At 33.3% G+C, this 23,065-nt stretch overlaps 1 protein-coding gene across 4 annotated transcripts in view; it reads right to left on the bottom strand.

Moving 5' to 3' along the window:
* The window catches only part of Myo61F (unconventional myosin 61F), a 277,176-nt gene that overhangs the window by 87,941 nt on the left and 166,170 nt on the right, over positions 1–23,065 (bottom strand). Inside the window, exon 1 of one of the 4 annotated variants that reach the window (XM_081771501.1) lies at positions 21,356–21,676. The exons of the other annotated variants lie outside the window; for them this stretch is intronic. Within the exon in view, the coding sequence (XP_081627627.1) occupies positions 21,356–21,414 (59 nt within the window). The 5' untranslated portion in view covers positions 21,415–21,676. Of the gene's footprint in view, positions 1–21,355; positions 21,677–23,065 lie in introns of those variants that run through there. 4 annotated transcript variants of the gene reach the window in all.

The raw sequence follows: 23,065 nt of genomic DNA, 5'->3' as shown, positions 1-23,065 counted from the left end.
ACTAAAAATAAGGAAATATGTGGATTCAGCGTCTAAAGAGGGGCATGTTGAATAATATTAAACATAACAATAATATTAAAATTTCCGTTACTTTGGATTCGCTATTCAAACTTTCCAATAAAAATAAGAAGACAAATGTACCAATGTTTCGAAAATTTCGCTTCTAAAGAAAATTTTTTTACAATATTCAAAATTGCGGTTTTGTATTCATTAAACCCTATTTTTCCGTGCGAACGACGGACACTTCTGCTACTAAATTTAATTGCTATTCTGCAATAGTAATGTGTTGTAGTTGTACGTTGACATTTTTGTTATGAGTGAAGTTGTTAACTTGAATTTGTATTTGAATGGTGAAGAGTTAATATAAATCAGTTTTTACTTATTTACTTGAAGCCGCAAATCACGTAAAACAGAAGCATTGTTATATCTTTCTTGCATTGCATAGTCAATTAATATACTGCTGGAATCACTACTTTGCCAAAAGTATTTCAGTCTACCCCTTTCGAAACTTCAAGCTACGTTACTGGTTACAGACAATATACGAAAAGAAGCAATGATATTAGTGCTACGCAAAATGAAAAATAGTAAAGCAATTGGCCCGGATGAAATGCCTGTAGAAGTATGGAAATGCCTCGGTGAAGAGGTAATAGATTTATTGTTAAATTTGACACAAGAGTTATTTGCCGAAGAAAGAATACGGAAAGAATTGATTGATAATATAATAATATCAATTTTCGAGAAGAGTGATATTCAAGATTTCAATAATTATAAAGGGATTAAGCTGATGTCCACTACAATGAAAAGTTGGGAAAGAATGTTGAGAGACAGAACCCTCAAACAATAAATGATTATTCGAACAATTATTCAAACGATAAATGATTATTCGAACAATTATTCAAACGATAAATGATTATTCGAACAATTATTCAAACGATAAATGATTATTCGAACAATTATACAAACAACAAATGATTATTCGAACAATTATACAAACAACAAATGATTATTCGAACAATTATACAAAACAACAAATGATTATTCGAACAATTATACAAACAACAAATGATTATTCGAACAATTATACAAACAACAAATGATTATTTGAACAATTATACAAACAACAAATGATTATTTGAACAATTATACAAACAACAAATAATTATTCGAACAATTATTCAAACAATAAATGATTATTCGAACAATTATTCAAACAATAAATGATTATTTGAACAATTATTCAAACAACAAATGATTATTCGAACAATTATTCAAACAACAAATGATTATTCGAACAATTAACAATTATTCAAACGACAAACGATTTCTCGAAAACAATTACTCAGATAGCGAATAATTATTCGAATTTTGAAAACTAATATTGGAATAACATCAGAAAAAATATTCGCATAATTTTAATAATCAATAACTTCCACCTACCAAGTAGACGGTTGAAGTTCGAATCCCGATGGACGAGAGATTCTGCTCTCATTTCAAAGCAGCTCAGTGTTTCACAGACTTTGTAAAACGGATACGTGAGGAAACGAGGGGATAAAAGCGGCCGTAGAGTACGTGTACACGAAAAGATGCAGTCAGCACGACTCTATATGTACGTACCGGAGTCAAGAAAACGTTAAACCTTACACACTACTCGGAGGCAACCTTGAAGAGGGCATGCTTTATGTAAAGTGCAAATGAAGTCGTTCTGTTATTAATTTATACTAATAATGTAGTTGACAGAACAAAATCTCAAACCAAGAAATAGATCCGAAGAAACCTATATTCTCTTTCGCTACCAAAATGACAGAAAAATGTCTACCTTCGTCTCCCCTTTTATTATTTATTTATTTCATTTTAAGTATTGAAGTTGAAGAAACTGTCATTCTCGAGCCTTCGGCCCGCTGTACACTGTAGGTTAAAAGCGTGTTTAATTAAAACCTCTAATTATTTGCGTTTAACCTCTAATTATTTGTAAGTTTGCTCACCAACTACTCGAAGTTCCATGCTATATTATCCAATTACTCAAGGGTTTGCTTATACAACACTGTTGTACTAACAAGTAAAGGGTCCGAATGGATGAATCGAGTTGCGCGATGAGACATAGTGCGACTGATAGAGGATGTGAAAATATGTATATGTGCAAAGTTATAGCGGCTGAGCGCCATGAGAAACGGAGAGGGAGGGGGTCAAATTTGGTAGGAGAAGGGCTATGCTATGTTATTGAAATACATCAAATAAGCTGTTGAATCATAAAAATAGGGAAAGATAGATAACGCAAACGGTGGTAGTTTCACATATTGGCAAAAGAAGAATGAACAGAGTAGATCACGAACCTCCGCTGTCATCTTGAAATCCACCATTTTGAAATATGTGACATTTTTTGACATGGAAAGGTAGTCATGTGATATATCAGTTAGGGCCAGCATGTTCTCAAAAAGTCAATTATGAACTTTAGTGATCGGTATCTGTACTGTATTTGGAAGATTTACAATCATCTTCATAGTCATTTACGAAAATCTAGGATACTCGTATGTTGAAAGTCTGCATTATCACGAAAACACATGTAATTAAACATATTTACAAGCCAAGAAAACGAACAGTGAAATTTGATATCCAAGTTGTATATTATAATAATATTATTATTATTCAAAATGGCGGATTTCAAGATGGCAGCAGAGGTGCGTGATCTACTTTGCCCATTCTTCTTTTGCCAATATGTGAAACTACTACCGTTTGCGTTGTCTAACTTTCACTATATTTACGATTCAACAGTTTATTTGATGTATTTCAATAACATAGCATAGTGCTTCTCCCACCAACTTTGACCCCTCTCCCTCTCAGTTTCTTATGGAGCTCAGCCACTATAACTTTGCACATATATATATTTTTACATCCTCTATCAAGTACACAAAGTCTCATCACGCAAGTCGATTCATCCATTTGGACCCTTTGCTTGTGAGTAGGAAGCGATAGCATAGGTAGCGGCAGCGCAAATAGCGATATTTATTAGTGTCCAGCAGGCAAGCGACAGCGCAGGTAGCGATATCTATTAGCGTCAAGCAAGCAAGCGACAACGCTGGTAGCGATATATATTAGCGTGAAACAGGCAAGCGACAGCGCAGATAGCGATATCCATTAGCGTCTAGCAAGCAAGCGACAATGCTGGTAGCAATATTTATTAGCGTGAAACAGGCACGCGGCAACGTAGGTAGCGACATCTATTAGCGTCAAACAGGCAAGCTACAGCGCAGGTACCGATTCTATTAGCGTCAAACAGGTAAGCGACAGCACATGTAGCGATATCTATTAGCGTCAAACAGGCAAGCGACAGCACAGATAGTGAGACTGTTCATTATTATGAGTTAGCGTGAGGCAAACTTATTTTTTATCTATTTAGTTAAAAATAACCACAGTTTACTGCAATACATTCATTAGTTTTAAAATAGGCCTACCATTTGGTGTAATAATAATTTGTTCTAGTTTGTCCATCCATTTTCTTTACACCCTGTATACGTAACAGAACTGTATTTAAAAAGAATAATAAAACAAGGAAATAAAAATAACTCGTCAATATTTAACTACACGTATTGTTTATAGAGCGGAAATCTTTTTTTTTTTTCAATCACAGCTTCTACATAAGAAGTAACGTACATACACGTAATAACTCATCAAATCTCTCAGGTATGACGTTCCGAAGCTTGTTCTCGAGCAGGCTCCAGCACGCGTCACGCTTCCAGACAGTGTAAATACGTAATGTTTGTCTCGAAATGAGAAAGAAAAAATATGTAAATATGTATCCACTGCCCTATTACTCCATACTGACTAAGTAACCATGTGAAATAATTTAAATTTCAAGGTCTGTTGTAGCATGTTTTCAACTATAAGTAGATTCAGTCCTAGAATCTGTAATTACTACTAGAAGCGGAAAGGATGCTACGCGCATTTTTTTTTTTTTTTTTAATCCAAGTGCAACGTAAAGTGAAGAAGTTATGACTTTCAACGAACTTACTGAATTCTCTATTTCTTTCTTTCTCTCTCTCTCTCTCTCTCTCTTTCTCTCTCTGAGTAAGTTCAGTAAGTTCGTTGAAAGTCATAACTTCTTCACTTTACGTTGCACTTGGATTAAAAAAAAAAATGTGCGTAGCATCCTTTCCGCTTCTAGTAGTAATTACAGATTCTAGGACTGAATCTACTTATAGTTGAAAACATGCTACAACAGACCTTGAAATTTAAATTATTTCACATGGTTACTTAGTCAGTATGGAGTAATAGGGCAGTGGATACATATTTACATATTTTTTCTCAGAAAGAGAGAGAGAGAGAGAGAGAGAGTGAGTGAGTGAGTGAGTGTGTGTGTGTGTGAGTGAGTGAGTGAGTGAGTGAGTGTGTGTGTGTGTGTGAGTGTGAGTGTGTGTGTGTGTGTGTGTGTGTGTGTGTGTGTGTGTGTGTGTGTGTGTGTTTTTCTGTCCGTCTGTCTGTGTTATCTGTGATTTTATTCAATTTTGAGCCCTCCTTTCGATGGGGCATCGAAAACTATCTGAAAGAAGTGATGGAATTTTTCGCGTCACTCTTATTGTTCCCGAGATATTGGCCAAAAATATTAGGATTTCAGAAGATTTAAGGAGCCATATCTCGAGAACCGTAAGCCATGGAGAGATGATATTGGTGTTGATCAATACCAATATTGATTCAATATCAATACTAGTTATTGATTCAATAATTATTGCGTCATTAGTTATTTCAATTTAAACTTTTAAATAATTTAAATAACATTACATACCGGTAATCTTTTATATTTTTCATTTAATTAATTGCCTACAATTTGTATTATATGTTTCTACTTATTTTATTAGAATTATAATTTATATTAATATAATTATCTATATTGTATTATCTATTGAATTTAAACAAATAAATTTAATATACAATTTCATATAAATTTTGAAAGAAAAATCCTTTTTAAGTTCGTTCTAGCAATGCTCTTTGAGCACTCAACAGGTTTTTAATTAAGTATTATATAATAAATTAAAATAAGAGTAAAAAAAATGGATAATTTGTCAATTAATAACGCTCTTTTCTGGTCTACTAGGAGTTTTAACCAACAAATAAAGCAATTACATTACGTTACTTTAAACACATTTCAGTACCTTAGTCCTGAGTTATTAGGACGGACATGTCATTAAAGCCAAAACTGAATGATAATTTTACGTAGCATAATAGCAGTAAATGACGGTATATAACATATGAAGAATACCAACGCATGAAGATTGAAGAAACCTGGCACTACATTATGTGTGTATGCAGAACTTAACCCATCGCATAGTACGGGCCATATTAACAACATCAAGGCTTGCGGGACCATTAAGCTATACGGGAGTATCTAGAACTTCTTAAATCTGATTTTTATGTTAATTTAATTAATTAAACGAACTTCCAGCTACATTCTGTGAGGTCAGTTTTTCTGGAACTATAAAAGTCTACAACAATTAATAACAACATAAGGAAAGGAAGTGGAGGAAGTCGGCCAGGGTCTATATTTAAAAGGTTCTAACTCTGTATCCGTCTAGTAGAACAGAATAACACTGGAAAAACCTCAACTAGGATGGTCGGCCACCGGATCCGAAAATCCACCTCCCCTTTTGGCTACATTCCAAGCGACAACAGTTTAATAAGCTTCAAAGTAAACACGCGCTTAGCATTATCGAATTTGAATAAATTTTACGAAAAGTTCTTGTCAGAGACACAATTATCAGGTGTATTCACACGAAAATTAATGGAAAATTAAATAAACTTTTTTATTACTTCTTAAATATGCTTGTTTAAGAAATGCATTCTCGAACAAATGAGCCGCTAGGGTAACGTAAACATAGCATTTCCATTTCTATTCTGAAATCCTAACACTCAAATCCGGCACCTAAAGTAGAAACTCAGGATTCTTTTTCTCAGTCTCTTCTCGTCTCACTAATACCGCTCAAAGAGTCTCAAAAAATGTACTGTAATTGTTAAGGAATGCTTGTTCCCATTCTGGAAATTTTAATAGCAAAGATGTTTTTTTATTATAACACGAACAATCCTCCATATTTCTCAAGCAAACCTTGTACACTACACGATATACAGTATTTTAAGTATATGTAATTCATTAGATTGTTTTTCATCCTCACTGAAAGGAAAATTTTGTTTAAACATTTTGCAGCGAATTCTATTTGAAAGAAACCTCCCTTGGACATGTTTCTATTTATGTACGTTGATTACATACATACAAACAAGCTTGACAATATTTTTTTTTCTAAGGAAATTTGTTGCCCTCTAGGAAATGTTTACGACTAGCTATGACTTTGATTCCATCAATTATTTCCTCATAATACTCGCATGTATCACAGCTTTCTTTAGTAAACTTGGCATAACCAAAATACTTTTTTTCCGCTTCGTACTCCAAAAACAAAGTTACGTCTTTCTTTGAAACAGATCACATTTATTACTTTTCTCATATATCTGTGAAATAGTTGATGCAATTTTGCTGTTCTAGAGATGAAAATATTTTAATATTATACGTATAATAATATAATATAGTCATGTTTCACCTCGAACGAAGTCACACAATTAAAATGTTTTATTTGGTTTGAAATATCCATGTAAGACCAAAACGAGAAAAAGCGAATGTTAACAATATAAAACAATAAAACGATCGTAAATCTAAAAGCGAAAGTCCGTTGTAAAATGAGGTATTTTAGGATAGATACGAGGTCCATATCCATTTATTTTATGATTTGTTTATTTGTTAGTGCTGCAAATTTACATCACGTTACAACTTCGTTTAACATTATTGAAGATTTTCTTCTTGTTGCAGATATATATATATATATACAGTTGCGTATTTACGATTTTGTTCTGGGAGCTTTGCTACTTTCGGGGGGGGGGGGGGAGTTTTCCCTGAAAATGTGAAAATTCTGCAAGATATTTCATATACTTTAGTACGGAAGATTTCCGGGGGGGGGGCTTAAGCCCGGAAGCCCCTAAATACGCCTATATATATATATATATATATATATATATATATATTAAAAATTATTATCTGTGATTTCATAATTTTATGAAATTTTGTGACATTTGACTGGCAATTGTAAGAAATTCTATTCGCCTGTCATTTTAGCAGGTTATAAACTCTTATCACAATTCACCACAATTTGGTTCTTCCAATAAAAACTGATTTGGTTGTGGTAAGGTATCTCTCTTTCTCTCTCCCAATGATACATTAGAAACTTAACAACTTAAAATTATCCGATTTAACTTTCAACTATGAAAAACATGTAATTTATTATTTTTAATTTGTATACGTAAGCTCCAGTATATTAAAACTGGGAATACTATTTATTTTTACTATGCTAAAAAATAGTAAAAGTGGGAATAAGATCACGAATCCTGCACCTAGAGTAAAAGGTGGAATCCAACACACCGTAATACGTTTAAATTTTAGTGCTTTTCCGCCGAGGATCGATTGCGGGTCCACGTGCACCAAAGGTTCAGACGCTAGGTAAAAGACCAGCGACGAGGGCTGCCAGAGTTGAGTTTAGCTGAGATTGAAAAAAAATATATATATATATATGAGTTGTACCAGACACGACGAAAGAAAAGCTGCAGCCTGTTCTTTGTTAAAATGTATTTAGAATACTTAATTCATAAAATACAGTTGCCGTTTCTGTGTACAAAATTTTAAGAAGAAATAAGGACAACGATGGATCAAATTCGAAATTTTACTCATCACTGATGACAAACCATGTTTTCATCTATATAAAATGGTACCGCTAATACTTTTATCGTAAGTACGTTCAGGAGATAGTATTTATAAACACCCTGTGTACAAATACTAATTTGACATTCATCATTGTGCTAATTTACGTTGACAAAATGAAAGAAGAAAGCGCCTTTTAATTATTTTATTTCTCTTTTCAATTAAGCGACACACAACGTCAGTTTCCTGTGGATCGGAAGTAATTCACCTGTCGGTTCCTCTTTTGTATTTCATACGAGCAACAGCTCTGTATGCTAAGTGATGCGTAGACGAAAGGAAAAATAAAGATTAACATATTTCTTCACGCACGGAGTGCACTTGCATGTCTTAACAAAACATTTGATCAAAATAAAAAGATGCAAAGCATGCAAACATCTTCTGGTTTCCTCGTTAGCTTGAGTCAGTGGCATTGTGTCAAGGTAAAATTTCATAATAATTACCCTTGTTAATTTTATACGCCTAAGAAAAGCAATATTATTATATGAGGCGTTTCGATAGTAAGACCGTACTCAACAAAGGCTTGTTTTCTGAAAATGCATTCTGAGTTTTATTATTGAAAAGTGGAATGATGGGAAACAGAGAAATTGATCGTTGAAAAATTGGTTGCAAGTAGGACAAATACTAACGAACGATAAGATATTAGACACTGAATCCATGAAACTGCAGAAGAAATCAGGTAAATGCAAAGTAGAAAAGGCTATGCAAATATACGAACAGATTAAACCAAGAAAGTCAAAACAGTGTGCAAGATATTAACAGCAATGACAATGTTGACAGAAATCTCAAATAGAAGTGAACAATGTCGAAGGTATTCTACTAAAAGCAGACTCAAGCATTTATCACACACAAAACATTATTCTGTAAAAATCGGTATCTTCTCAAAAAAACAAGATTAAGATTCAATATACAAATTCCATGTTTGTGTTTTCTCGTAATGATTATGAGTTTTAAATAATGGTACTTTTAACAACCGTAATCAATAAGAACATATTTCTTTGAATCAGGGTTCGAATCAAACTGATTTGCGAAGGGAGAAACTTTTCCAGATTTTATACGCTACATGATTTTTTTTTCACAGTGATGTTTACATAGAAAATGAGGGGAAATTTTCCTGAAAAAAAAAAATCTTTGGCAAGCCGAGAAGATTACGTGATGCGAGAAAGAAATCCTTCCACTAATTCGAACCTTGGTTTAAACTACTTATTTATTGTATTTGCAGTGTAATAATTCAACCAGCTGTGAAATAAAATATTGACAAAATAAGACTAGAAGCAACCTTAATACCTTCAACGTGAAATCATATTACAATAACAAGTTTTCACCACAAACAACATAATGCAATATTTTATACGTAATATATGCTAGAATAATGTAATGTAGAATTAGTTTGGGTGAATGAATCTTTGGATGAATGTTCTTACATACCATTAAGAAATATAATCACTCGTATACATGTACGAACATAAGTTTTTATGCTAATATTTAAGGTTGCTAACAATATTGTAACGATGTTTTTACTATAATATTTCATGTTTTACTGACAATTATAATTGTATTAACTGTGTAATTATATGTTTTCTCATATTTCATATGATATTAACGCATGGTAAATGACCGAACAGACACACACACACACAAAACTCTGAAAGCAGCAAATTGTCCAGCATACCTGTATATTTGGCTCAAAATATTTTAATAAATGTTCCGAGATTCAGAACAAGATAAAGAATCACATACGCCAACAATTGTAATAGGTCTGCTAACGACATGTTAAGAAAATCACTCTATGGTCATGGAACACAAAGGTTCAATGCCACGCTCATAAAAGCTCTTCACTGACTTCTGCTCTTAGCCAATTGTATCCAGCTTCTATTTTGTAATCGTGCTGGACATCGTCGTCCCAGGTTTTCTCGGGATACTCCCATTTCCTCCTACTTTCTCGTTCCACCAATTTTTCCATAATCATTCACATATTCATCTTGTATATACATATATAATATCAGTATTTCGCTAAGTCAATATTTTTCCGATGGAGGCAAATGATGGTAGTTCTATTTCTTCTTTCTTTTCTTGCTCAGTATTAGTTGATATTTCACATAATTGAGAAAGAAAGAAATAGTAATCAAAGGTTCAGTAAACTCAACTATTACGGAAATACCCACAACGATTGATATTTTCATTCTCTTCCATATCTGGACTATTATTAACAATAATCAATACTGTCAACTATCACAACATACGTTGGTGAAACAATTCTCGCAACTAGTCGTTAATTATTATTTAACAATAAATTAATTTTAATGGCCACTAATGACAGCAGCGGTAAGATTGTATCTAAAAATTTCAAATTCTCAAGCAGCGTTCGTAGTTTGAAGGAATAGGGAAATTTCGTAGGTAAATTTAGCGAAAAGAGCGCAAGGGATTTTATATATATATATATATATATATATATATATATATATATATATATATATATATATATATAAAACGTAAAAATCCAGGGAAATTCTGGAGCTGACTGATCAATGTAAATGCTTATTTTTTTCTTTGTTCTTCAGAAATAAACCAATATAATAAACAACACTTTGTGTATGTGTTCGAAGTAGCATAATTTACACTCATTGTTAACTGGGTGTATTTTTCGTTTTGTAAAATAATAATAATTAATAAAAATAAAAAATAAAAGCAAAAAGAAAATGAACGAAACAAATGTAATTGGCACTTCCTTTACTGTAGCTAAATTAATCTTATAAAATAAGATCTGTCATAGGAATTGGACACTCAATACACCAGGGAAACTTTTTTTTTTTTTTTTTTTTTTGTCAGTCCAGGGAATTTTTTTTAAGGAAACCTACGAACACTACTCTCAAGTACAACTAAAAGAGTACACAACATTTTATGACCGAAAGGGTTATTTCTCACATAAATGCATTCAGAGTAGAATAATGTATTTTAAAAATTAAAATGGTAAGAACAATTAACATTCTTGTGTTTATCTTCAGTATTGCTCGAGGTTTGAATCCCATACTTTTCCTGATGCAGATGTTTTGTAAATCTAAGAAATGACTGCGACCTGTTGTGGTTTGTGTATTTTTCCTATATTTGCGGAGTATTACAGAGGTAAACTACATTTTGTAGATCAGAGTTTTTCACATAAAATATTGTATAATTCCTGTAACTTAACACAAAGAAATATGTCTTTATCTTTGCGTGTCACTTAAGTATATTTTCCATCGGAATTTACTTTTTTTTTTTTTCAATCATCACAGATATAATATCTAAAAGTGTTTCCGTCAGGAAGTGCGTGAAAGTTAATGAAGCTTTCATTATGTCGTCGCAAAAATTTTATTTGTTTGAAGGGAAGAAAAAAAAGAAAGAAATCGGAATTGTAATGAAAACACAAAAATAAGGCAGTCACTTGAAGGAAGTAAGGATGTGTTTCTCATATGTTAAGGAAATAAGTGTGTAAGGATTTACTACTATTACAAACCTCGTTTCAAACGCTTTTATCGCCATTTCTTCCTCATCTTTTTTTTTGAAAGGTTTTCCTTCTTTTTTATGCTTGCATTTATTTATGAGAACTTGACAGTAACTTCCGCTATGGTACCTTTTTAAAAAAATATTTTTAGGAAGCCAAAACATTTACTATAATTCAATCAAATTCAAAAAAAAAAAAAAAAAAAAAAAAAGGGTTCAAACTTTCGGCTACACAATTGAATCAATAGGCTAGATAAAGTGCTCTCAAAAATGAATGGAAGAAAACGGATTTAAGAGGGCACAAATTTTATATTCTGATTACTGATTCGATTTGTCTTTGGGTAAAGCTTTTTGGCACTCACATATTAGGGTGAGCAAGGAGAGATTTAAATAAAGGAGTTGGAAAATTTATACGACAACTTTTCTAACATCATGATGAGGGAGGTGCAATGGAAATCAGGGCCATTGGGGAAGTTTACAAGTGAGTGTATATCGCTCTTGTCGGCATGAATTTACGGAGATGCGCCAAAAACTTTTAGGGAAATGGGCATAGTAAATAAGTAAGTACTCGTATATAATTTATAATGTATGATATGTTCCACCGAATGAGAGCACCATTTTTTTTTATTCACTCACTTATCAATACAGAGCGGGATTTTTTTAAAAAATCATCGAACTACTAAATGTAAGGGATGTGAGTAAGAAACAGTGTCTTTGAACATCCAAATATGATGCCATGCAGATTAAAGGAGACAATGATAAATAATTATGAACAATTTGTGGCAATACAATTAAAAGATATTGGAAACCCGTTGTCACGTAGTACACCTCAGCTGAAGTTTTAGTTTAAAATAATTGTGATACTTAGAAGCAGGAAGCGCGTCCACACGTGCAACCGCTAACTCCGTGGCTTTTAGTGTTTTTCTTCGACCAATTTATTGCCCCCATAAGTCGGCAATACTGCATAACAATAATACTTAATACTACATCGAAATTATTGTCTACAAACACTATTATAATGAGTGTCTAACGTTCAGTGAGTGAACTGCATAGAAAACAAAAACTCCATCAAGGATTTTACACACTAAAATAGTACGCACTTAGAAAATTCAGAAAGTGTCTTTCCACTTTGACAGATTATCATGCAGAAGTCATATTTGTTGTGAATGCTTACTACAAATACCTTATTGATTTTGTGAGACTAACGAGCGAAACGAATCAAAACGTGGATGTATTATATGTTTTGGAGTAGCGATCTTGAATTCGTGTGGTATCGCATTTATTAGATGAACGTACACTCATAAGCATGAGGCATTATTTCACAATCATGAGGCAATGTTTGGCGAAACTTTAGGATCATTGCATTAATTCGGGTTAAAGTCAGTCCGATGATTTAAAAAGAAAAGAAAAATATTTTCTTCCTCCCGAACGTCATTAATTGATGATAATTTATGTATTTAGGAAGCGAAAGATATGACCAGGAAAGAGGAAATTCCATACTTTTATGATTGGTCAATGGTGATCTCTTCAGAACCAGGACTAGAAAATAGAAAGAAATTTCTTTCCCTGGAGATATGCACATTCACATACGAAGTATTTCTTTTCTTCTTTATCTTGAAGAGCAATCAAGAGGTTGCTGCGTGCAATAGCAATGTAATGAGCTGTCAAAAGCCTCCAGCGAGGACTGAAAGTTACTTATTGTAGCCATCATTTTATGGAATATGAACTTAAGGAGGCTAATGGAGCGACTGACAGTTCAAGTCTTCAATTAGTCGCAGCTATACTATATTTTTTTTTTTCTTTTCACAAAACTTTTCATTTCAATGGTTAAGCTTTTCCTCGTTTTGCATCTTTTACTTGGTAACCTTGTTATAAACTTCTATCGTTAACTACACAAGATACAACGGAAAGATTACGTATGTGTGCATGTTTTCATATTCGAGTCGTCTTTATTAGCGACAAGACTGAAACTCTCTACATAATTTAACATATATATTTTGCTCCTACAAGAAAACGGAAAATCCTTGAAGTTAACACAGAGAGAAAAAGACTTAACGAGCAGAAGATAGAAACAAATGACGAAGACTCAAAGACACAATCTGTTTGAATGAATAACTTATGTAAACCAGAAAAATGTCAGAAAAATACTTTACCCACCAAACTAACTGGTATTCAGTCAAAATTCATTATCAGTAAGTCATTATTTATCAGTAATTTAAATTATTGCGAGTTTCAGTTATAGATAATGTTGCCTACAAGACGACGAAACGAGAAATAACGCTTTCTTGTCTCGTCTCGTCTCATAAATTTATATACAAAAATGTACGTCCTGAGTGATTATAACCCTTCCGCGTCATAAGAGCTCCATGAAAGGTGTGATGTAACACCAATTACACCGTATTTATTATTGTAGTGTCTTATTTATTTATTATCGTCCATTTTTAAAACGTTAATAAGTGTTCAATATATTCGTACAATCGCTTTATCAATATATAGTGTTTGCACTATGAGGCATGTAACACTGGAACAGTGTTTGGGATCTATACCTGGGCCAACTAACGTTACCAGGCGTGATAACTCATTTGGGATATCTACCTCGGATACAAATCCAAGTAGTAGTTCCCGTTTCACTTTAATCAGTAAGTTCCGTCTGATATGGCCAAGGTTCTGGAAAAGGACTTCAACTAATTAATCAACAGTATTAAGTGTCCGTAGGACAATAAATAAGGATAAACAGAACATAATTAATGTTTCATTAATTTTCATAAAATGAACAAATGATCCAGTAAAAATGTTCACAATACCCAACTATGCATCCAATAAACGCATTACTGTACTTTATTGATATGTTCTATACATTTACTTCATGAAGCAGTACTTTAACGCAGCTGCGTATTCCATTTAAATACATTTCAATGTGTTATTTCTTTGGTTTCAACTATAACTATTCTTTAATGATTTGTGACACCGAAACAGAAATAAAACAAATAAAATTTTTACACAGAAAATGTATCATTATGATTCAGTGGTACTGCAAATCTTAGTTTGAAATATTATTGCATTTTGTACACAGTCTATCCCAGAGGTGGCAAAACTTTTTAGTTCAATAATCTCTCAGGCTCTAAAAATCTATGTGCATTTCCTCCTAGCACTGCAATTTCATGTTCCTTAATTCATTTTCAGGAAGAACTGGTAGTTCCAATTCTTCATTTACAACGTACGTTTCATTTCATTTCTTTCTCACAGGAACAAAAGCGTTTATTCTTTGACAACAATGATGAAGTAATGTTCACTTTCTTTACGGAAATTGTACATTTTCGACATTTTATTTGAAATCATTTCAGCTCAATTGAAATTCACTTTTTTTAAAAACGCAATTGGTATGTAAGGTTTAACATTTGTCCCTATTGGTCCTCAATCATAAGGCCTTAGCCCAACATTAACATTTGTCAATCAGACACAAGAGATATAAGTTCTTCTGTCCGCGAGACGCCCATAAAATACTGCTCGTACTCTTGATTTAATTTAATTTTACTTGGGTGGAAGGGAAGAAGATCGATAGAAATATTAGTAGTTGTTCTGGACACGTGGAAATCAGCAAGCAATGTCAATGTCAATATTCTGCTGACACTAATTCCTTACTTTTCACGCGAGCTATTCCTTACTCACTAAATTCTCAGCATTTTCTTCTGCGAGAAGATTTGTAAACAAGCACGCACAATACTTGTTAACAGTTTGTTACAAATTTTTCTATTGACTGGGTTTTCAAAGAAATCTACAAATTTCGCACAACACAAGTTAGAGGATAAATTATCTAGGTACAAGTCAATTTACCAGAACGTGACCCAAACGGACAAATACGAGTCTATATAAAGAACTACTCAGTTGAAATGACAACTAGTACACAACATTTTCTGCTTACACAAAAAATTAGATAAGTTTGAAAATATCATAAATGTTTTAACGAGATGTCCGCATTTTTTCTCCTAAAATTATACATAATATACATAAATGTGGGGATTCTCTTGTCGTTAAATGTTCAGCACTTTCGCCTGTGAGCACTCAATTCTCACTGGAGCACATGGTACTGATTCCATATTAAGCTGAAGTTCACGTTTTCTACAACGTCAATATTCAAAAGAGAGAAACTTCAAAGAAACAAGGTACAACTTCTAAATTTAAAAAAAAAATCTTAAAAAAAACAGTAATAACTGGTTCATCAGTGAATATTAACCATTTAACATTGTTATACAATACGTTTAAAAGATGAACAAAGATGAACATGAACGTTATCGCTACAGAAGCTGCATGTCCCAGGTACGAATAGTTTTGTTATTCCCAATTGATGCTCTGTAAGAGCTTTCCTCTTCTTTTAACAACAGAATAGTAAATCCCACGAGACGAGACATAGTTCTTCTAAGATATACTTCTCGAAACGAAACAACACTTTCCCCGGCATAATTTCAAGACAAGACAGCGACAAGTCTTGTCTCATGGGTAACACTAAGGAGGGTAATATATTTAAATTTACATATGGCATTAAACATATTTGGATAGCAAATGTAATCCCTTGTATCTTCTATCGGTTAAGGTTTCCAGTATAAAATAGATTCATCTGTAGCTTTATTAAAGATTTCTTTCTTCTTTTTTTCTTTTTTTTCTTTCTTTTTTTTACATACTAATTTTAAAGCCCCATGATCAAAAAAATGCAACAGATTGATTCAAAAGATTGATTCAGATTGATGATTTTTTTTTCCTGCAAGTTAACAACAGGTATTGTCAAATATTCTATTGTCCCGCAAGTATGGAAATCTTACTGCAAAAAATCAACGCAAAATATGTTAAACATAAGTACACACACACATTATGTTAAACATAAGTATTACGTTTTAAGTAATACAAATAAATAAAATTGAAGTTCAGAGTCAATGCAATGTAAACATTGAGGCAAGGCACCTTTCTTGATTATTTCGATTTCTGTAAAACTGACTTTATGGCCTATGGAACCCGAAGGTTCGATGCCGCGTTCACGAAAGCTCTCCACTGACTTCTATCCTTAGCTAACTGCATTCAGTTTCTACTTTGTATTCCAATCTCTGAGAGATCTATCTTAATATTGTCCTCCCATCTGCGCCTATGTCTTCTCAATTGTCGTTTTCCGATTGGTCTTCCAGTTAAAACTTTGAAAACGTTCCTACTTTCTTCCATTCTGGCTACATGACCTGTTCACCTAAGATTCCTAGATTTGATAACCTTAACAATATTTGGTAAACCGTATAAATTATGTAGTTCCTCGTTATTAAGTCTCCGCCATTCCCCATTCCTGGTTCTCTTGGGTCCAAATATTTGTCTCAGGATCTTGTTCTCAGATACTTTCAGTCTACGTTCTTCCCTAATAATTAGCGACCATGTTTCGCAACCATATAGAACAACAGGCATAATTATCGTTTTATATTTTTTAAGCTTCAAATTCCTCGACAGAATTCGCGAAACAAAAGGTTTTGAACTGAATATTGATCCTAGGTATTTGAAAGTATCCACTTTATCAAAATTATTATTTGATATTTTAACGCATCCATCTTTTGCCGTACTACCATCCCGACGCACTTCAATGTATTTAGTTTTCTCTGCATTTACTTCTAAACCCATGTCCCTACAAGTGTTTAATAAGGCCTCTGCATTTCTTTCTGTTGTTCTCCTATCATCCCCTATTAAATTTACATCATAAATTTGCATAACCTGGTGGATACCATTCAACTCTAGGCCCTGGTTGCTATCTTTGATTTTCCTTATAGCATACTCCAGGACAAACTTTAATAATATTGGCGAATCAAGGAGAATGGGTTTCTGTATCTTGTTCCGCAATTTTTCGCCTCCAGCTGAAATTTAACACAGCCGGAATTTTGTCTACATCCGGAGATTTGTGTTTCTTTAATTTCTTTATATCGGTTTCCACTTTTATTCGGTTAGGTTCTGGAATATACGGTTCTGCGGTGCACATTTCACCTTCTCCACGCACATTAGTTTTTGGTTCGGGTTAAGCAGTTCGTCAAAGAAATCCTTCCATCTCTTTAAGATGCTATCTCTATAAGTGAGAATGGTTCCGTCGGCTTTCTTTAATATATAAGAAGGAGGTTGACAGTCTTTCTTAAATTCGCTGATCCCCTTATACATATCCCGAATGTTTTTGTTTTTACTATTATCTTCAAGTTCCTTGATTTTAGCTTTAAAAAATCGCGTTTCTTTGTTCTAAAAGTTTTGGAAGTTTCCCGTCTGATGTCTACGATATTTTGTATAGTTATTTCATTCGGATTTTGTAGCCAACGGAATTTTGCCTGTTTTCTCTTATCTACTACTTGAATGCATTTCTGGTCGAACCATGGTTTGTTCCTACGTATTTGCGAATGTCCCAATTTTTCTGTTGCTGAAATTTTAATGCTCTCTCTTCAGCTATTTCAATCCAAGCATCCTCAACACTTCTTTTAAAACCGAGAATCTGTTCGAAACTTCAATCTGGTATTCCTCTCTTACCTGGCTCTCTTCTAATTTCCTTAAATTAAATCTCTCTGTTTTCAAACATTGAATATTTCCTTTATTCAGCGATAATCTCTCTCTTATTATCGCTGCTACCAGGTAGTGATCAGTGTCACAATCAGCACCTCTAAACAACCGAACACCAATTATGATAGATTGTCTTCTATCTACTAAAACGTGATCAATTTATGTGTTTTTTCCGTCTGGTGAGGTCCCAGTATAATTATGAACGTCGCGATGTGGGAATTTTGTACTCTTCACGGTACGGTTTTTGGATGTTGCAAAGTCGATTTCTGTAAACTTAATGGAAAAGTGAGTGCAGGTAAGCTCAAAATAGTTTTTATCCAAAATCGATACCTTAATAACAAATGCAACTGTCTGTCTTTTGCTCCTATAGTATTAAGTTCAGTTCTCTCTGTGAAGGTGTTGACTCATTCATATTACCGGAAGTCAGAGTGGCTTATATAGGAGAAACAGTAATGGGTGTCTATAGTAGAAATAGCAAGGGATTACCTCCACCTCCTTACTCTCAAGTCTCTACCCTCTATTTAAGCTAGGGTTGCCAGATCTTACGGCTTTCCCGACACGTCTTACGTTATATGTTTTTATTTTGCTCATAAAGTGATTTCTTCCGTTTTTGTTTTAATAAATCAAAGAAATGATAGTCCTGGACACTTTAAAAAGGAATGATTTCCCGCATACAATCAATAACCCAACTCAATGATGTAACTTTTATTCAAATTAAAAAACAAAGATTTTTATTTCCTACCTAACCGGCGCCTCAATCTTAAGAATAGTTTTGTTTTGGTATCTTTGTTTAGAACTTCATACCATAGTTTCGATCGATCACACTTGATATACCGCTCGAGTCGGAAGAAATGTGAAAACGTGCTTTTTACTTATTTGTGAATAACAGTTTTACTGTACCATAATGTTAAACATCTTTCTTCTTTCCCTAAAATTCTCTCTTTTTTTCATCTGAAAAATCTGACAAGTGCAACTTCACTTCAGCAGTTCACCATAAATTTTCAACCCAGTAGAAAGAAACTGGCAATCCTACCTCTGTACTGCTGTCCTAGTGGCGCCAACTAATTACGTTGAGATAAATGATCTAGAACTTATTTTAAGGCAGAATACTCAGACAATAAACTCTGGGTTGTATCTACAACATTCACAACTTCTGCAGTACCAAAATATTCAATAATTAATTAATTAATAGACACTAATAACATTAAATAATGGAAGTAAAAATAAACAAGTATTTTGTTGATATGGTCCGAGATCCTCCTTCATGGGATAGATACTTGTTCTGAAATAACAATCATTCTCTTCTCTGTCTCCTTTTCTCCAGTAGAAAAGAAGGACAGAGAGAAAAAGGAAAAATGCAGTTATGATATGTTTACCAAATAATGACTGTAAATTCTGCACCTAGAGACTTTCCACCGTCAAACCAAATACAACGTGCAGTTCTGCAAACTAGACGACTTCTTGATACTATCTAGGTAGAAAACTTTGCGTTGGTAGTTAGTTCCTTCATTAGAAATTACTTATCTATTATCTTCGTTCCCACCGATCCCACTAGCGAGCCCAATTACACAGTTCCTGCAATAAGTCCCAGGACTATCTCGAAATAATACATAATTAATGACACTAGAAAAAAATTACGAAGTTCAGAACCGCCGTTACATTTACTTAAGTCTATACATCTTCGAAACGCTATCACCTGAGAGGTGATTTGATCTTAGGGGGGAGAGCACCAAATCCAATACGACTAAATCAGGCAAATATGGAAGTGTTCAAGGACTGTAACCTTTCTTTCTGCCAAAAACTGACACACAAGAAACTGATGTGGGCAGACGCATTTTTCTTTTCATCAACGTTTGGTTAAAAGAAAAGTCAGAGTCTTTGAACGCCCCCATATTCACCTGATTTAGTCCCAACAGATTTAACCTGATTTGACCCCAAAGGACTTCTTGCTCTTCTCTAAGCTCATATTGCTGTCAAGTGTGTGTTTAGAATACGCTGCATGAGTGTTTTGAAGACACTGCATCAACTCAAACGACTGTGAAGACGGTGCTGAATAACATTGAAATGAACGTCTTTCGTAGGGTGTTCAAGAGACTCTACAATCAGTACCGCGAGTGTGTAGCGGACGAAAGGATATACAGTATATAGAAAACTAACATGGTAATTTTTTTTTTGTCACCGTTAAGTATATTTATTTTGAGGTAATGTTTTTTTTTTTTTTTTTTTTTTTTTAACAGACTGCGTAAACGCACGGACAGTGTGATGGCTTAAATAAAACATTTTAGTTTATCAGACAAAGAATTAACGAGTAAATAATACCTTCCTATATATAATTAATTGTTGTCTTTGTTTCAGAACTTAGCTTCAAGGTTTATTATTATTATTATTATTACTAATACAAACTCCAACTCTGAACTAATACTGAATCAACAATATGCATATTTATCGTTAGAAAACCCAAATAACTCTAGGAAACCAAATAAACGTTACATTTCTGTTCACTTCTGCATTCATATTTGAATGTTTTACGGAAAACAGAGAAATGATTGGGAACTTAGTGTATTAACCTTTAAATAAGATTAAATAAGAGAAACGCAATTTCAACACTTGACCTGAAGGTCACATAAGCCTACATAATGTTACATTAGTAGTTTGAGGTCATACGAAATCAAAACACCAGTAGCTTAGTGTACGCCTTAGATATGATGTAACTTACTCATTAAAAAAAAAGAAGAAGAGGAAGAAGAAAGAAAGAAAGAAAGAAAAAATAAAAAGAAAGGAAGGAAAGAAGGAACAAGTTAACAGAAATTTGACTGAATGGTCTGGCAGATACAAAATATTGATGTGAGCGTGTGTTGTTGAAAATGTTCAATATCTTCAAAGTATTGTTTATTATGAAGCAAAGACATACCACACCTTTTTCAATAAAATTCAGACTATTTTGTTTGTGTTAAAGCAAATTAGCTCTATTTACGAATGCAGTTCCTAAAGTTTGTTTTATCTTAGTATTATTTGATATAATACTAATTTGCACATGATATTGATAAAATACTCAAATATGCAATTTAAATAAGATTTCTCGTTCGCTTTCAGAAAGCAAAATCTTACGGAGATAGTTTTAACTACATAAGAGTATAACATTTATTTGATATACTAAGGAAGAAAGCTGCGCCAAGGTTGAAATGTGAAAAGAAAAAGAAAAAAAATCTATGAACAAGAAGCACTACTAGAATGTAAAAAAGAAAGAAAGAAAGAACAGTGAAAGAAAAGATTCAAATTCATTTTTAAGTATTGAATAATATTTTGAGTAATGTAAGATATGATATATCTCACAGAGACTTCAAATCATAAAAATAAGCAACAATACAACAACTGATGCCACCATATACTAAAGAACTAGGGGTCTTATGACGACATGTATAATGCATTAAGTAGATTGATTAAAGTGTAGAAAATACACTAAAAACTGAAAAATCTAATATCTAATTTTATAAATACAAAAAAAAAAAAAAAAAAAACTGAAATACTTACATAACAATAAATACACCAGAATGGTGTCGACACATGTCGTTGTCGGTGAAGATCTTCATGATAAACAACTAACTTGCAAACTTGTGTTTGTTTGTTTTGTATTTAAAAAAATGAAAATGGTCAATTCGTAGTGGTAACCTTATGAACACTTAGGTCACTATGGGGCACCGTGACTAAGAAACAATACCATATTTTTTTTTTATAATAATATTCTTACAATGGTAATGATCCACACATACACACTAAGAGAAAGCAAACCCGGCTGCGACCAAGACTTAACTGAACATCGACTTCACTTCACTACACTTCCCTCCAAGTAAAAGAGTCACTTTGCTTGCAACTCTCTTCTGTTGCTGAGTAACTGTTACTTCTTCAGTTTGCCGTCACGGTGGAAATGATTTCAGAAGGCTTCCACTGCCGAGCATGCGAAGAAAAAGAAGCAACGTCTCTTCAGGTTAGCGTGTCAAAGTGGGAGTGAATTTTCTTTTTTCATTTCAATGAAAATAAAAACGGTAGCAGGGATATGTAACCTGTCTCATCGGTATACAAATGGCAAACGTTCCACCTGTTTCGACTTAACGCTTTTGCCGCACAAATTGTCGTTTACAGGTAGCGGATTACCTTAGTAAAAATGTGTACTTCATATTTCTTCAGAACAATCATTACATCTTCTCCTTGCACTTTTTACAAGTTGAGTACGTTAACACGACAAACACAGATGACGTGATACATTAGCACTTCTTTTCCATGTTATAGCAAATAAAAGACGAAAACACCCGTTTGAGACAGCCAAGATCTTTCGCAAACGAGAAGCTCATTAAGGTTGACGGTAATTTTGAGAAAAATCTTTCTTCTTACTTAGCCAGAAAGTTATTCAGTTACAAAACAACAACGAATGCAACGGTATCAATCATATGGCGTTTAGTAACAGATAAAACGGTATCGAGTGACATTTTTTTCTATATGTTGGATAACAGTTTAGAACCAACAAGAACAAATGTCCATTGGGATACAAATACGAATATCACGAATGCTTCAGAGATTTGATTTCCGCTTTTATTAGTGCTATAGACCAAGTGATTCATGACCGCACTGTTATGTTACGATCGCAAACACGAACCATATACCAACACAACAAATAGATATAGTAAATGTTCCTTCACCGTAAATGATATTTGTAACTGCCAATTCATTCTCTATACATAACTTTCATGTAAAGTGTTTCTTCCAGGAATGCATCCAGAGCAGGATAGGCGTTTAGAACTAAAGATAAATTAAATTGTGAATACATGGTACTCTTGTGCAGAGTAATTCCTTTAGCAAATAAGTGTCCCAGTGCATCCTCCTCATATTTTGATCCCACTTATTCACATTAAAGCTTCCTTCCAGAAAAGTTTGCCATGGCGCCTCCCGCCAAGGCAAACTTTTCTGGAAGGAAGCTTGAATGTGAATAAGAAACAAAAGTTCTGCTTAGTCTACAGTAAAATTGCTTGGGAGTACAGTCTCCTCAAATAATAATAATAATGAAACCTGATCCTACAAATTATACATAATAACAAAATAGTTGAAGCTCTAAGCTACGATGAAACTTGTATGGTTGGACATTATAGTTTTTACAAAAAAGAGAAAAAGTTCAAATACAATATAATTATAATACATAGATATACTTACATAGTTTCATATATATGTACACATTAGCCATTTGCATAT

Source organism: Thermobia domestica, chromosome 9 (assembly GCF_964235325.1).
Source record: "Thermobia domestica chromosome 9, izTheDome1.hap1.1, whole genome shotgun sequence".
NCBI classification, from domain to species: domain Eukaryota; kingdom Metazoa; phylum Arthropoda; class Insecta; order Zygentoma; family Lepismatidae; genus Thermobia; species Thermobia domestica.
Note: the sequence above shows the minus strand (reverse complement) of the source record. Positions and strands in the feature narration are given on the sequence as shown.